The sequence below is a fragment of the Podarcis melisellensis genome (genome assembly GCF_964234715.1).
Source record: "Podarcis melisellensis genome assembly, chromosome: 1".
NCBI classification, from domain to species: Eukaryota; Metazoa; Chordata; class Lepidosauria; order Squamata; family Lacertidae; genus Podarcis; species Podarcis melisellensis.
In genome coordinates this window covers 89,630,287-89,646,306 of record NC_138528.1, presented here as the reverse complement: position 1 = coordinate 89,646,306, position 16,020 = coordinate 89,630,287, and the positions used below count along the sequence as shown (strand labels likewise).

General features: G+C 41.4%; 1 protein-coding gene across 1 annotated transcript in view; it reads left to right on the top strand.

Annotated features, from left to right (window-relative positions):
- Window positions 1-13,335, top strand: part of TFCP2L1 (transcription factor CP2 like 1) — a 40,486-nt gene extending 27,151 nt beyond the window's left edge. Inside the window, exons 8-15 of the mRNA XM_081885873.1 lie at window positions 529-620; window positions 2,243-2,291; window positions 2,389-2,482; window positions 3,259-3,349; window positions 4,062-4,162; window positions 6,235-6,377; window positions 8,455-8,506; window positions 9,775-13,335. Coding sequence (XP_081741999.1) covers window positions 529-620; window positions 2,243-2,291; window positions 2,389-2,482; window positions 3,259-3,349; window positions 4,062-4,162; window positions 6,235-6,377; window positions 8,455-8,506; window positions 9,775-9,812 — 660 coding nt within the window. The 3' untranslated portion in view covers window positions 9,813-13,335. The remainder of the gene's footprint in view (window positions 1-528; window positions 621-2,242; window positions 2,292-2,388; window positions 2,483-3,258; window positions 3,350-4,061; window positions 4,163-6,234; window positions 6,378-8,454; window positions 8,507-9,774) is intronic.
- The last annotated feature ends 2,685 nt before the right edge of the window (window positions 13,336-16,020 follow it).

The following is a 16,020-nucleotide window of genomic DNA, read 5'->3' as shown; positions in this document are numbered from 1 at the left end:
GTTCTTTCTGCTGAAGTGCATTAGTTCCATTTATTTATCACTCCACTCTCCATGATGTGACTTTCCCAAGTTGCTAACTGTTTTGTACCACCACTTCTGGGCTAACACCAAGTACTATGATTATTTGTACTTGAATGGGTAGAACCTTTTGGAACGCTTTGGAATATGTGCAAAGCTAGCATATTGGAAAGAAAGTTGTTAGGCTCTTGCCACCAACCCAAAGTACCCCTGGCATTGGTACCACCTTTCCCTGGCACGCTGCCCCCCTCCTTGCTCCAATGCAGAGCTGCTGACTTCTAGTAACCCTCTGCTAGAAAAAGAACAAAATAGAAAAAGAAAAAATGTTTGAATCAAGAGTGGGGTTTTTTTGGGGGGGGTGATGATAGACTGTCACTCATAAAGATGTACAATTAGTTGTCACTAGTGAAGGTGCAATAAAAAGTAGTTTTGGAAGAGAATTGGACTTCAGTTTCTGACTCCCCTTTGAAGCATGCTCTTAATGTTCCTAATTTGGTTTTGTTTAAACAGTGTTCCCCATGGCCAGATGTGCCTTATCAAGTGAACAACGCTCCGTCTCCAAGTTACAACAGCTCTCCAAACAGTTTCAGCCTTGGAGATGGGTACGTGATAAATATTTTATCTTTTCAGCTGACATTGGAGCCCCAGTTTCATGTTTTTGTTTCATAAAAAGAAAAGAAAAACACGCCTGTGTGTAAAAGATAAGGAAGTTTTAACTTCGCATTTAGTGTTATGTTGGAGCCTGCAATTCAACCCAAACTTAAATATTATTTGCCGAGATTGCGAGACATACTGCTGTGCTCTTTTACTGCTCCCACTCGCTTGAAAGGTACTTGCATATTTAAATTATTTAAAGCATTTTCATGCCACTCTTCAGCCAAAGCAGGTTCCCAGCATGACTCATGTCAATAAATGTCAATGATGAGACAGTTCTTGCCCTCAGGTTTGCAACCTAAGAGACACAAAACAAAAGGAAAAGGGGATTGGGAGGGAGGAGAGAAAAAACAAGCTCAGGCCTTAGTTTTAATTACAGAGTTGTTGCAATAACCAGCTACAATGGAAAGATCTTGAAATGAGCAATGTCCTGTCCCATCTCTCCCACTCCTATGGATGGAATAGAAGAGATTCCTTTTTAAACTTATACCTACTGTTGGCAGGTGTAGGGGAGGTGGGTTTCTTAAAAAATAAATAGAATAAATAAATATTTGTATCCTGTTATTTTTCCAAGAAGTTCAGGGTGGCATACATGGTTCTCTGCTTCTCCTTCCCCATTTTATCCTTTCGTTAATCCTGGGAGATAGGTTAGGTTGAAAAATTGTGATTGGCTCAAGGACTCCCAATGTACTCAGTAATTGGATGAAGGTTTGAACTTGCATCTCCCTGATCTTAGTTTGACCATTGCACCTCTCTGGTCTCCTAAATTAGCCAATAATAAAGAATTCATTAAGTCTTCAAATAAAACTCCCCTCCCCTCCTAATTTCCTTGAACATATTGGATATCCTTTCTATAGCAGCTACTTTCCAAATCTGTAGAATCCAAGGGATTTGAGTTGCATCCCTTTTTTTTCTTTAAAGGGGGGCAGTCTTTCCAAGTAGAACATAATAGCCTCCTTTTAAAAAACAAAGCAAAACCGAAACACATTTCGACTTTTCTTAGTGGAAACAACAAACGGGAGATCTCTGCATGGGCTGTTATTTTGAACACCTGATTAGGCAACTTGTACTTGGAAAGTGTTTCATTCATATACAGTGGTACCTCCGGTTATGAACTTAATTCGTTCCGGAGGTCTGTTCTTAACCTGAAACCATTCTTAACCTGAGGTACCACTTTAGCTAATGGGGCCTCCCGCTGTTGCTGCGCAGCCACCGTGCAATTTCTGTTCGCATCCTGAGGTAAAATTCTTAACCGGAGGTACTACTTCCGGGTTAGCAGAGTCTGTAACCCAAAGTGTTTATAACCCGAGGTACCACTGTAGTCCACCTGGGAATTCATATTCTTAGTTCTTGTCTTGTATAGCCCTATGAAATTTTTAGGTGAGGTGAAACCAATAACCTTAGAGAACTAGGCTTGGACTTTTGACAATCTAACTAAATTGGATGGAAGATTGAGGAGTGGGGGCAGAGAGGGAGAGAAGTGGGGGTGGGGGGGGACAACAACCAGCACTATTGAGGAGAGACGTTTAAAAAAATCCTTTTTTCTTTCCCAATTCTGTACAATTTTTAGCAACAGTTCTCCAACTCACCAGGCGGAGCTCCTGCCTCCCAGCAATGATGTAAGTATTTGAGATCATGTTAATGTGGTGCTTTTCTTTTTTTAGGACACTGGTGAACAGTTCATTTCAAGACCCTCTTATTCTTTTTGCAATGTAGCATCTCCTTCCCTCTGCTTCTATTCAAGATGCTCAGCAGTGGCTTCAGCGAAATAGGTTTAGTCCATTCTGTAGACTCTTTTCAAGTTTCTCAGGTATGTGTGTTAATATGGCCCATGTGCCTTTTATCCTTCCTAATGTTCCTTCAAGGGGGTAACTCTGTTCTTTAAGTAATATAGACCATTGGCCTTTCTGTATGGATAGTCCTAATGGGAAATAAAGGCACACTGATTTCACACTGCACCATTCCTCAAGATTATGCTCTTTTGGTGGGAATTCTGCATATTCCCAACACTCAGAAGCAACATTCTGTATCTGGGGCAGGAGAGAGGTGATGCCGCTCTCCTTCCCCTGCTCCCCTTAGTAAATAGTGCATCCATTTTTTCATGGACAGCATCATTCTGTAAAACACAAATTCTGGTGGGCTTTCCTTGGTTTCTTCAGTTTAGGGTTTAAAAGTGCAGAAGTGACCTTCACATACCCTCACCCTTGCCTGAGGACTATGCACTTGGACAGCCATTTTAGTTGGTTCAGGAGATGTCAGTTATACAATGTGAAAGATTCCTTGCTTCTGTGTTTAGTTATACTATGAGCTCAATTTGCACATGCTGCTGGAAGCAGGTTTTTGTGTCTGAGACCAGAAGTAACATGATTTTACCCGTGGCCATGACTACTTCCTTCTGGATCTCTCCTCCCCCCATACATGCAATAGATTTGCACAAAAATATCTTTGTCAAGTGACTGCTTTCAGTATTGGTTTTTTCTAATCAGAACTTGTATTCCTCCGGCACCTGTCTTAACAAGCCTGTGAAATTGATTCTGTATAGAAGCTTCTTATTGGGGGGAAATGACTTTTGCTTGAAATGTTCAGGTGCCGACTTATTGAAGATGTCCAAAGATGACCTTATTCAGATTTGTGGCCCAGCTGATGGCATTCGACTTTATAACGCCATTAAAGGAAGGTTTGTCACATTTTCTGTTACAGCACCAGTTACTGCATTTTCAAATTTGTGGGGGGTTTTGTGTGCATTGGGGAGATCCTTAAAAGCATAGGTGTCCCTGGAAACATACATAGTAAATAATAAAAATTGACTGCATCTTGGGATGGTATACTGATCAGCTGAGAGAGAGTGAGGGGTCACTCAATAAGCTTTGTGGCTGAACAAAGATTTGAACTCAAGTCTTCCCAGTCAGTCTTGACACTCTAGCCCAGGTGAAGGCAGGCTTCAGGCTTGTGGGGTCCACTCGGTATTTTACTAAACCTCAGGATCTCCTAGCTAGAATCTGATCCAGAAGACATACACTTAACATTTCTGAGCTCAGGAATTTGTTCTGAATACCAGAAATGAACTGAGTTCACTATCATTCCATAGCCGCCTCCACCCCAAGAATACTTTTGAATATTCCCAGCTTTTTTCATTCCAGCAATATCATTTGGTGATGGTAGCAGACTGTTCTATTGCTGACCAATTGGGAGAAAGGAATCCATTCTGATTTACCAGTAGATTCCAGTCTATCTTCTGCTCTTCTGCACACCCCTGTTCTAGGCTTTGCATCACAATTGGGTCTCTACAAAGTTATCCAATTTCATGTGCAGAGCAGTGCCTTGCCCAGTTGGAAGTGTTGTGTCCTCTTACAATGCCAATATTGAAAAGAATATTGTTTTGCCTGTAGGAACGTAAGGCCCAAGATGACCATTTATGTATGTCAGGAACCTGAGCAAAACCGGTCTCACCTTCATCAAAAACGAGAGAATGGAGATGCTAATCTGTGTAGTAAGTGTCTTGCTCATTTTGGCAAAGCTTGCCAGCCTTTCATAATAAACTCTACCTCCTTTGAAAAACTCTGGCTGCCCGATAAAATCTATCTCATGGGTAGGCAAACTAAGGCCCGGGGGCCGGATCTGGCCCAATCGCCTTCTAAATCTGGCCCGCGGATGGTCCAGGAATCAGCGTGTTTTTACATGAGTAGAATGTGTGATTTTATTTAAAATGCATCTCTGGGTTATTTGTGGGGCATAGGAATTCGTTCATTTCCCCCTCTCAAAATACAGTCCAGCCCCCCCCCAAAGTCTGCGGGACAGTGGACCGGCCACCTGCTGAAAAGTTTGTTGACCCCTGATCTATGTAATTGCTATTAGTATGATCAATTTCAAAAGTTCCTCTTTTCCAGAATGAACCCAAAGTTAAATAACCTCTCCACACACCACAAATAGCTAATACGTAGGCATGAACAGACACAGGGTTGCATTTAATGGGAGGAATTCAACACCACACTCTCCTGATCATTCCACCAGTGCAAACATTTTTGTCTTTCCAGGTGGAATAACCTTCCCCCTTGCCCTGTGCACTGTTCTGGGGGTTAGCCTGACATCCCCTCAAGCTAATTTTAGTGTGTGAGAGAGTGGCTGTCTTCTTAGGGTCACCAGATTATATATAAAAAAATCAGAAGTAATTTGGGCAGATGCATCTTAAAATACAGGATTCTACCCACTGAAATCCTGTCAGCTACAGAATGGTTAAAAGTCATGCTGCTTGCCTCTCTGTGAAAACACACACTCTCTCTCTTTATAATCTGTGATTGTCTTCCAAACAGGGAAACAGTGATGATGGCTGTTATGAGTGGTTTCCAGCAAATATTGAAGCAGAAAATTTCCCCATGCAAATCAGGGTAATTTGCATCAGGAAATTTCTTGCTGCCCCAGGGAGTGGTCTAGTTTAGCAAATTTGTTTAAGAAACTGAGCTAAAAAAAAGGTATCCCATGTTATATTTTATTGGCCCAATACACCTTAAATATTTTACTTCAAGTAATTAGAGGGGAGGATTTTAAAGCGCACTTTTAATATGGTTTAAATGTTACAGTACATAGATTTTTTTTATTGGAGTACTTGTAAAAATTTAGAAGACAATCAACAGTGTTTGAATTTAAGAAAAAGCAGAATGACATTCTTGCTAAGGATAATCACCTTAAAAACCTTAATTAAAACTTTGAAACTGCCAAGTTTGCCTAATATTATTATATCACAACTGGCATTCATGAACTTATGAAGTGGTAATTTTTCCACCCCACAACACTGGACGGTGGTGGTGTCACTACCATTAATGGCACTCACCTTGAGGTTAGAATATGTTCTGTTTGTGGAGCCTGACCCACCAGTTGAAAATGAATGATTTGTTGGGTCAGGATGTTAGTTTAAACCAGCCCCCTCCCCAAAACACTAAACCTGCCTGGCAAGGATAGGAGACTGCTACGCATGTTCTGAATGTTTTAATGATTATTATTTCTAAAAGCAACACTTAGGCTTTTGGTTACATTCCTGGGGCTAATCTAGCTGAGCACATGTTTGCTAAAAAGAAAAATAGAAAAATTGTAGTGGTATTAAAATCAGTGAGCATACTGGAAAGGGAAACAGTTTTCTGTGCCTTACTTCATAGTTTTCCCCAAGCTGGCTGGAGGCAAAGGTACCCAAACATGGGAAAGTGAGGTGGGGAAAAGTTTAGCTCCCCCATGTGCTTATTTTGGTGATGAAAAGGACACCTACTCCCTCTTTCATAAGTGCACATCTTTAATCACATGCATGTTTTGAATTTTTCATATCTGAACTGCAAAATTAAAAATGCATAGCTGTGCAAAAGTAGTGACTGGGTGGCGACTTCTTTCTGTCATCATTGTGAACTTAAAAGGTTGCTTTTAAATGCTTTTCTTCTCTTAAGTCTTAATATTCTAGTGTGTGCTAAGACAAAAGCAAATGAGGGCTGTTTTGCAAAAGTTAAATATTTTTCCTTAAATATATGCAAATCCATTGGTGCACGTCTAAATATTTCTCTTTCTCCAATACTGTTGAAGTATACCATGCAATCTTCTTAGAAGAGCTGACAACAGTGGAATTGATGGAGAAGATTGCAAACTTGTACAGTATTTCCCCACAGCAGATAAACCGAATCTATCGGCAAGGACCTACAGGGATCCATGTATTGGTGAGCAATGAGGTAAGAGTTTTAACTGGAATGCATCCCATCTGGTTCTAGCTATTGATGTGTTTAAGACCTGTTCTCTGACCTTAGTGTGACTGACCTTCATAATGCTGTGGATTGTGTGTTTTGCTCTGGAGGCTCTGAGTTCTAAAATGCTAGAACATGTCATATGCAGCGTTAGCAGTGAAGATCACAGTATGAAGAACCTGATTATAAAGATCATTTTGCTCTTCTGTTTATACAATACTTTATGGTAAGGATGGATATGAAGGGAAGTAGTCATCTTATCAAGCATTGTTGACAAAGCTGGTAATGAAATGATGGGAAAGGCATATTCATTGCTTTTCCCTGGACTCTCCTCCACTTCATTTCAGCTCATCATATAGTGCACAGCCTTGGCCTCAATGTTTGAAATTGACTCTTAGAGGTTGTGCTTGTCTCAAGTTGCCAATAGGTAAGATTTCAGCACCATGAACAGTTCCTTCTGCCTTTACAGATTCTATAACATTTTGCTTCTGCTAGTCTCCATCTTCAGGTTTGTTCCCTTGCCTAAAAACCACAGATACTGAAAGGCAATTCGAAATATAGAAGTATCTGGGGAACATAAAAAAATTACATTTTAAGCATGCAGTACAACCACATTCCCGATAAAATGATGGTATTGAAACATGCAATCAATTTCACCCCTAGAAAGTAGAAAGAATTACAGAGAACCCAATATTTCCCCTTTCACATTGACATTGCTTTGTCAGTGAGTTAGTTTAATGGTTGCGTTCAAAAGTGGGTGAGCTTCAACAAGCTTGAGCAAAGTATCTGGTTTGTGTGCTAACCCCCTTATGCATGGCCAGGTGAAGGACTTCTGCCAAATTTAGTTTCATTTTTAAAGAATCTCTGCTATGAAGCTGGCTTATTAAGCTTGCTATAATCTCATTCAAAAAATCTGCAGCATTGCTTAACTTTGACTTAATGGGGTGGGGGAGAAGGGCACATGGAATCTTGGATAACAAAATGTTAAAGCTGAAATATATGTACAGCATGGAAAATACTATGCAAAAACAATAAAACCTTTTGAGCCCTCATCCAAGTTTCTTGCAAGCAACAAGATGTCATGCAAATGGGAGCAAGAATCCCACTTACTTGCTTCCAACCATTCCCACAAATGTCTCATTCTGTTCTATGCTGCATATTTTCCATGGCAAATATTCCCAGCCTTTTCTAATTAAGCTGTGGGCTGCATGCTCTAGAATCACTTAAGAAGCTTCATTGCATATGACCCCGGGAGAACACAGTTAAAGCAGAGAGTAAGGCTTCCAGTGCAACTGTGGATGAAGCCTGCAATTTTTATTCTAAAAGTCTCCCTACCGTTTCACTCTGATGAATCTGAAACCTTCAGTGTTTGAATAGTCATGAAGTGTTTTAAGGCAGCCTCTGGGAAGAAGAATTGCCTCAACCAGCTAGGGTGCAAGGAGACCCTTCATTACGTGCTTGAGTTACTGATTAACAACAACAATTGCCTTATTTTTGTGTTCTGGTGGCAGGGCAGCAAGAGTGATGCAAACAGCAGTCACCAATTGGATGTTCTTCATGCATCATTAGATATGGTGTAAGGGTGCAGCACTGGACTTAATTTTGGTGGATATTTTTCTGTGTGAAGGTGACTGGGGACTGTTGTGTGGAGGAGAGCAGAGCCTATGAAGACGGAAGTCAATGACTATCACCTATGATAACACCTAGCACAACTTAAGTCACACATACAGAAGACCCATTGAAACCAATGGGCATGACTAATGGAGTTGGTTAGGTGAATCTTGACCTCCATTTTTTGGGGTGGTGTGCTTTATAGCTCATCACATCTCTACCATTTGATTATCTACCATTTTTGCATGTGTGCTGCTGCAAAAATTCCTCTAGGAAGCACCTCATGGTTGCACATCCTTTTTGAATAGCCCTACTGGCCTCTGTACACTGACAGTTCCTTTGTTTTCAGACTAATAGCATCCTCTTGATTAGGAAATGTATATTTCCTTTCTGAAGAAAATATGTGTGTGTGTCAATAAATTCCAGATTTCTTCCATTTGTCTTTTTTATCCAGATGGTACAAAACTTTCAAGATGAATCTTGTTTTGTCATCACGACGTTAAAAGGTACCGTATTTTTCGCACCATAGGGCGCACCGGACCATAGGGCGCACCTAGTTTTTAGACGGGGAAATCAATTTTAAAAATCTCCCTCCCCCCCCAGCCCCAAAGAGCAGCGTACAGGCTGCACACAACCTCTCCCTGCCGGAGAGGATCCCGCTCGCTGCTTTGGTTTCCTCTTTAGCCCCGCGCAATCTCTCCCTGCCGGTAGAGGCTGCATGCAGCTAAAGAAGCCATAGCCCTGTGCAGCCTCTCCCTGCCGGAGGGGTTGCGCGCGGCTATGGAACAAGCCAAGGCAGCCAGCGGGATGGATCGTGCTGGCTGCTTTGGCTTCCTCTCTAGCCCCACGCAACCTCTCCGTCCCGGGAGAAGCTGTGCAGGGCTAAAGAAGCCATAGCCCCATTCAGCCTCTCCCTGCACACGGCTATGGCACAAGCCTGCATTCGCTCCATAGGACGCACACACATTTCCCCTCAATTTTTGGAGGCGGAAAACTGCGTCCAATAGAGCGAAAAATACGGTATATACACATATTTCCTGCCACCAAAGTAAGGGTGTTGGAAGTCACTTAAGGGGATCCAAAAATTCTCAGACGTAAAATGACAAATGCATAAACAGCCAAACAGCATAGTCAGATACTATGAAAACAGAAAAAGGGGTGGTGTCACCTTTTCCTTCAGGGGCCTCAAACTTGAGACGGGAAAGTTCCCAAAAGCAAAGAAGCGAAGTATGCATTGTCCTGCCAGTGCATTTATACCACACAAACCCCCCTGCTGCCTTGTCTCTCTCACTCCCCCTCCTGGTAAGGTACACCTACCTACCTGCCAGGAAGTTAGCATAGTGGCTCTATCTATTTAGTTGTTCAACATTTGCTAATTCTTTTCCATATATGAAGCTCCTCATGTAAACTATCATTTCCATGCATTGGGGTGTCCTTTGCTTCTGCCCATATATTTATATATTTCTCTTAGCTAGTGTTCTGTCACCTTTCCTTCCACACTATACCAAACTTATTTTCTTTTGTAATGTGACTAAAGCTACTTGGATTTTCTAACAATCCACATCCCATAATGTAGTACTAAGATTACAGTACATAAATTATTTCTTGAAATGGATGTCCACAGCCTCTTGGTTTGTCACACAATTTGCATCTGTAGAAAGTGCAGACTAGTGGGATCTTCAGTCAGGTATGTGTATGTGTGTGTGTATTTCAAAGTTTGAAGTTAAAGCACGGATTAAAGGTTTCTCCCCTCTTTTCTCTCTCTTTCCTGCAGCTGAAAGTAATGATGGCTACCATATCATTCTGAAATAACCCTCTTCTATGTATGTTGGGACTTACAACATTATGATGCCTCACTGCAACCCAGACTGAAAAGATGGAAAACTCATTTGTATAAAAGTGTTCTTATTAACTGAATGCCCTAGCAGAAAAATTAAAGTGTGTAAATTTCAGAGTGTTGGGGACTAGACGTGGTCTTCGGAGTTCATCTGATTATTGTTTTGAATTGCCTTTCCTTTTTAGAACTATCTGTATGCATTTTTGTTCATTGTTCAAAACCATGTGCCTTATTAAAACAAAAACAACTTAATATGAAAAGCACTTCTCTCAAACCTCCAGGGACTAGCATTATAAAGGCTGATCATCCTGGTTACAAATGTAGCTAAATGTATATACTGTACTACTTTTCCTTCTCTTCCTAGGTAATATAGATAACCAGACAGCTATGTATTCTTTCTTCTTAAAGCAAATTTGCAATCATCATCTAAATTCCTAAGGAGGGTAGTTACTTTCCTGCATGCTTTTTTTTGTTTGTTTGTTGCATCTGACAACAGACCAAGCAGAAGCGCTATTTCCAACCCCCCTTTAATTATTCTATATAACTCTTACTTGCTCATTTTAATTAGGTGGCTTTGTTTTAGGACTTCAAATTGAAAAAGGACAAACCAGGGCAAATTTTGCCCTCAGCTGAATTGTGCCCCTCATTTGTGGCTATGATATTTACCCCCAGTAAAACTCAACAGCTACCACTTCTGCTGGAGAAATGAAAAGGGTTGACTGGAGAAATGGGCAGGTTTTGCTGCACATCCAGTTTGCAGTTACCCCATGGAACTCTGTGAGAGATTTAACTTTGGAAGAAAGCACACTAGCGCGCTCTCTCTCTCTCTCTCTCTCTCTCTCTCTGTGTGTGTGTGTGTGTGGAGAGAAGTTATATATGAGGGGAGAGGTTAGCAAATACTTATTCTCCAGGGCATGGAGCAAGCACTGACCCTCATCCAGTAATGTGTTCACAAACTGGTCTCCTTTCTGCTATAAAAGTAAACTGGTTCCATTCACTTGTATGACAGAAGGTTATAGGTTTGGTCAAAGATCTCTCACGTGCCTTGGACTTTGCTTATGGCTGTGAGCAATGTTTCTTCCTCCTCTTCTGAACACTCTGGTTTTGGGCTCCTTGCTTCAAAAGCTCTCAAGGCAATGTTTCCGCTAAGGGAAAGAGGAAAGATGGAAACTTTGCATTCCTCTCCTCATGTCTACCCTTCCCTGGCAGATGTATGTGCATATCATATGCCTGCTTCACCAACAATTGTATGTTAAGCTTCAAGGTCTGTGCTGTTTCCACTTGCATCTATGGATTTGAATATTCTCTATTTGTTTTTAAGAAACAGTTGCACCTCATTCTGTTTTTTTCCCTTTTTCTCTTTACACCTCATCCTGCCACCACTTCTTCCTTTTGAGTACGGATTATAGAAGCTTGTATATAGATAGGTATAAATAGAGACACTCATGGTCCTAACTTTAAATATTTAAAAGCAAGAGTCCCATAATTTTGGGGGCTATTTTAACATGGCTCTGAAGTTGTCAGTAAAACTAAGGAATCTTGCAAATTTTCATAATACTTAAGAAGTTAAATGGATGTACCAATACAGTAATCATAAAGAAGTATAGGAAGCAAAATATTCAGAAAGAAATGTCCCATAGTCTAACTGGGGAGGTGTTTGCTCTGTTGATTTCTCAGTTCTGCTCCAATCCAGAAATTGGGTATAAATGTTTTCTCTTACCCAAATTACCCCCTAAGTGATTCTAATGTATTAATGTATTTTCAGATATTAATGTCACAGGACATACTGTCATAAAGGCAGACAGCTACTCCTGTGGCAAAATAAGTCTAATTACTTTGCTGATATGAGTGCCTTCTTGTGATGCTCTTTTCTAAAATGTGTGTTTTTGTTGTTGTTCCCCTATCGTCTAATTTGGCAACTGAGGCTGCAATCCTGTACCCACTTACCTGGAAGTAAAGTCTCATTGAACTCAATGGGCCTAAGCTGCTGAGTAGACAGGAGTGTGCAGATTGTGCTGTGAGCGATCTTATGAAAATCTTTGTGTATAAGTAACACTTTCCTCTACTAATATTGTAAAGAATGTTTAGCTGGACGGACACACGCACAGTGTTATGCAGTCAGTCTATCATTGAGCTGGACACTTGCACCCTGATCCATTGAGTGCAGTGGGTGTGCAGAAGCAGGCTTCTGTGCAGTGATTCCCTGCTGCATCAGGAACCATGCCTACAGAAGAGTAATGCACATGTAACTCCCTTGTTTGGTTAAGGGCACTGCCTGCAGTGCTGGTCACTGAAGTAGGATGGTGCATTCAATGGCCAACGCCCAGATGGGTTGGAAAGACTTTATATGGCTGCCTCCTCTAACATTTGACAGGTATCTGTTGGGTTGAGTACACATGGCTCATTCCTCATGTGCAACAGTACATGGGGCTCCTTCGATAAAGGAGAACTTGCCTTTATCTGACTAGTAGAGTGAAGGGAAACAAAAAAATATTTTTACACTCCCTGAATGGCTCTAATGGGCACAGCTATCATAGAATAATGTAAATCATGGTTCAAAATTACATTTAGCACATTTGTAATTTGTTGTGTTTTACAGAAGTATAAACACTGTACTTTTGGTAAAGGAAATCCTTTACCATAATCTTTAACATAATAATAGTTAATAATAATAATCACAGTTTTTTATAGCAGATGGTTAGATAACTATAGAAATAGACTGGACAAAGCTTGATATCTTTTAAGTTAACAAGTGCTGAGCTGTTGCTGAGCTGTCTGTGTTAATAACAACACATTTTCCCTGGCTTATTTGTACCTGTGAAACACTGAACTAGAATTCTTTATAGTCCTCCAAAGGAAGATGAGATTTATTAGCTGGAGTTAGCATTAATGTGCCGATTGCCTCTACACGCACATAGGAAAACATTGTTTGCCAATATTCCATTTCACTGTCGCTGTAGTCTGGGATAAGGTGTGTGAACCTCATTTTGGGACTGGAGTTTTCAGCATGCACAAGGAAGTTGACTAACTTTAATACTTTTTAATAGGCTTGTCTCAGGAAAAGCTTTAAATTAGTACCTCCCCACCCCCCTTGTCAAATGTATATTTGAGTGTTTTGCACTCGACTTTGTTATCTTCTGGAGGGGGGGAAAGCTCTTAAATCTCTCTTTTAAAAATTAAATTTCTTTTGTCTGATTGTGGGTAGGTATTTCTGTCTTTCAAAGGGTTATGGGAGTTCAGTTTTCTTCACCTGTAATGCAGGAACCATTTAAATGGGTGTGATTTAAATGAAGGGGGGAGGAAGGGAGGTCAAGCGTAAAGAGTTGTGAGTATACTGCCAGATTCTCTCTTGGTTTTTATATATAGATTTTTTTAAAAAAACAAAAACGAAACCTGCATATTTTGCACTGGCCATTCTACTGTTGTACAGAAGAAAAGACACATCTGTATTTAGACTCTGTGCTCCAGTAAAAATGCAAATAAACTTTGTAAGAAATACCTTGCACTTCTTAAGTAGATGGATCGTGTATTTTCACCATATAACATTTAAGTACTTCCTGTTTGGGTTTACTCTTGCGACTTCAGAACCAACATCAACATCAGGGCCTGCTCCAGTTGGACTGTCCACTCAACACTTACATGCATCTCCAGGACCACATTTATATTTCATATACTATTATTTGTTTTAGTAGTTTGAAATTGTAGACCCCCTTGGGTGTTTTGGCAGAATAGGTGGTATGTAAATATCAGCTAGTATCTAATGCAGCTCTAGCAATACATCCCATTCATTTCAAGGTTTTCTACCCACATATCGTCCTCGCAGCCAAGAGCTATGCAAAGGATTTGTCAGAAATGGGCCACTTTCAGGAGAAGAGAGTTTAAAAGATGTTACAAGTAGGCTGGTTAAAAGCTAAACCTCTGAGCTCAGGTTTCCTTTGAATGGGGATGCATTGGTGCTAGAATTATGATAGGGGGTGGGTAAGACGGAAGAGAGCAAATTCACAAGTTTAGCCAGATCACAACCTCCATGCACAACCTCTGTATAGCCTCCTTAAGTTGCTGTGGTGTCACAAAAAGTAAATTATGGTTCCTTTTGCCTTACTGGCTTTCATCAACACTCTGGAAATGGGGACATCTGAACAGGAAATGGAAAGATCCCATAGAGGTGTAGCAGACCATTAAAAAATGTTCACGGTGGCTGGCATATTCCTCAGAATCTGGTACCTGCTATGGAAGGTTTTTAGCCTGAAAACTGCAAAGACCTCGAAATCAAACCTATTGCCACCCTAGCTTACACAAAGTCCTTAATAATCCATATTTCGAATCTATTCTATGTCCTTGTGAAAACTCCCTGTTATTGTAGCCATAATAAGGAATGGTTTGCTTGGCCTTGGGTCCTCCTCTAGAGCCTAATTTCAGCCCTGAAAATAGAGATAATTTTTTTGTGACGGGGTGAAGGCACACATGAGGTTTAACTGCTGAAGACACGGCAGCTGGTTGGCAGGTGTCATCGTCTCTGGAGACAATGGAGGAGTAAGCCTTTGGGAGTGAAGTCAAGCTGCTGGAAGGTTACAGTGCCTGCTGTGGCTGTAGAGACCGATGAGGGAGAGACATGTTTTGTTGCATATAATGTTCTCCCCTCCTCCACCACCAAGTAGCCCTAGTCCCATGCAATCAAAAGAAATGGCTTCAATTTAGGCAGGTTTGGGCAGCACAGCTGTTATTTGTTTTTGATGTTTCTACTTCTGTAGTGGCTCACAGTACTCTTTAAAACAGGGGTCAGCAAACTTTCAGCAGGGGACCGGTCCACTGTCCCTCAGACCTTTTGGGGGGCCGGACTATATTTTGGAAAAAAAATATGATTCAAGAGCACCATGAGTCCCAGTGGCTGCTTACCTGTGTCTTGCAAGCGGCAGGGCCTGGCAGTAGCGGCGGCAGGACAATGAGCGGCATGCGAAAGGGCTCCAGAGAGGGGCTACTTAAAATGGCGGCAGCACTGGCACAAACAAAGCCCAGCCCCCTTCCTCCTCTCGGCAGGGCAGGGAGAAGCCAAGAGGAGGGAGGGAGGCGGCGGCACCGTGTGAGCGAGAGGGAGGGAGAGGGATAGAACACACGCGCTGGTGATCCATGCGGCGATTCCCGGGTCAGATCGAGAAAGCAATTGGGCCTGATCCGGCCTGTGGGCCTTAGTTTGCTGACCCATGCTTTAAAAGGTTGCTTATGAAATACTCTTATATACTCCCCCAAGTCATGAAAATTTCTGGAGGCAGCATGACCTCCCAAAGTGCTTCAACTTTTGATAGTGTACAGTCTCTGCCTTCCAAACTGCCCATTTTCCCCTCCCTTGATCTCTCTTCTGTATACACCCAGCCACACACCTGAAGAAGTGTTAGCTTTTATAAGCATCTCACTGGAAAACAAGAGTTCCAACCAACAGAAGACCCATCTCCTTATCACTGTATTGGATGAACATCTCACTCCCAGTGGCAGGAGCATCCCCTGAGTAGAGTTACAAGGAACCGTTGGCCAGCAGCTGTAGCAATATGAAGAAGAACACTTGAAAAACAACCCAGGGAATAGTAAGAAGAGTAAGAATCTACAGCAGCCATCAAAGCCCCCCCCCCCCCCATTCACAATGCTGCTAACTAATTTGTTCCAAATACTCATTAGAATACAGTGTCCATGATTTCACTGAGCATTAAGTACTGAGAAGTGTCAGGCCGTAAAACTCTATTTGGCTGGGGGCGGGGACTTGGAGCATTTGACAGCTTTCTTTGGCTCCATGAGCTTTAGAAATGGTTCAAGATGCCATGGAAGCAAACAAAATGCCCTTGCCAAACTCTGACAGCGGATTTAAGGGGGGGGGGGGATACATTAGAATGCCACCAGAAGCCAATGGCTATAATTGGATTAAAGTTGAACCGATTTTTTTTCTTAATATAAAGAATCCTTCATAAAATGAGGAAAGAAATATTGAGGTTAGAACAACTTGGCCAAACCTTTCCACTAATCTGCTTTAAATCTACACAGCAAGGAAGCTATGTTTTAAACTTGATTTTTCGCCTTGTAATAATACAGCTTTTCATTAAGGGTCAGTACCACAGCCAACAGTAATTGATGAACAGCACAGCAGTACATACCAAGGCTAACTACATATTTATTCTTCCTCTGGGGTAACCCCAG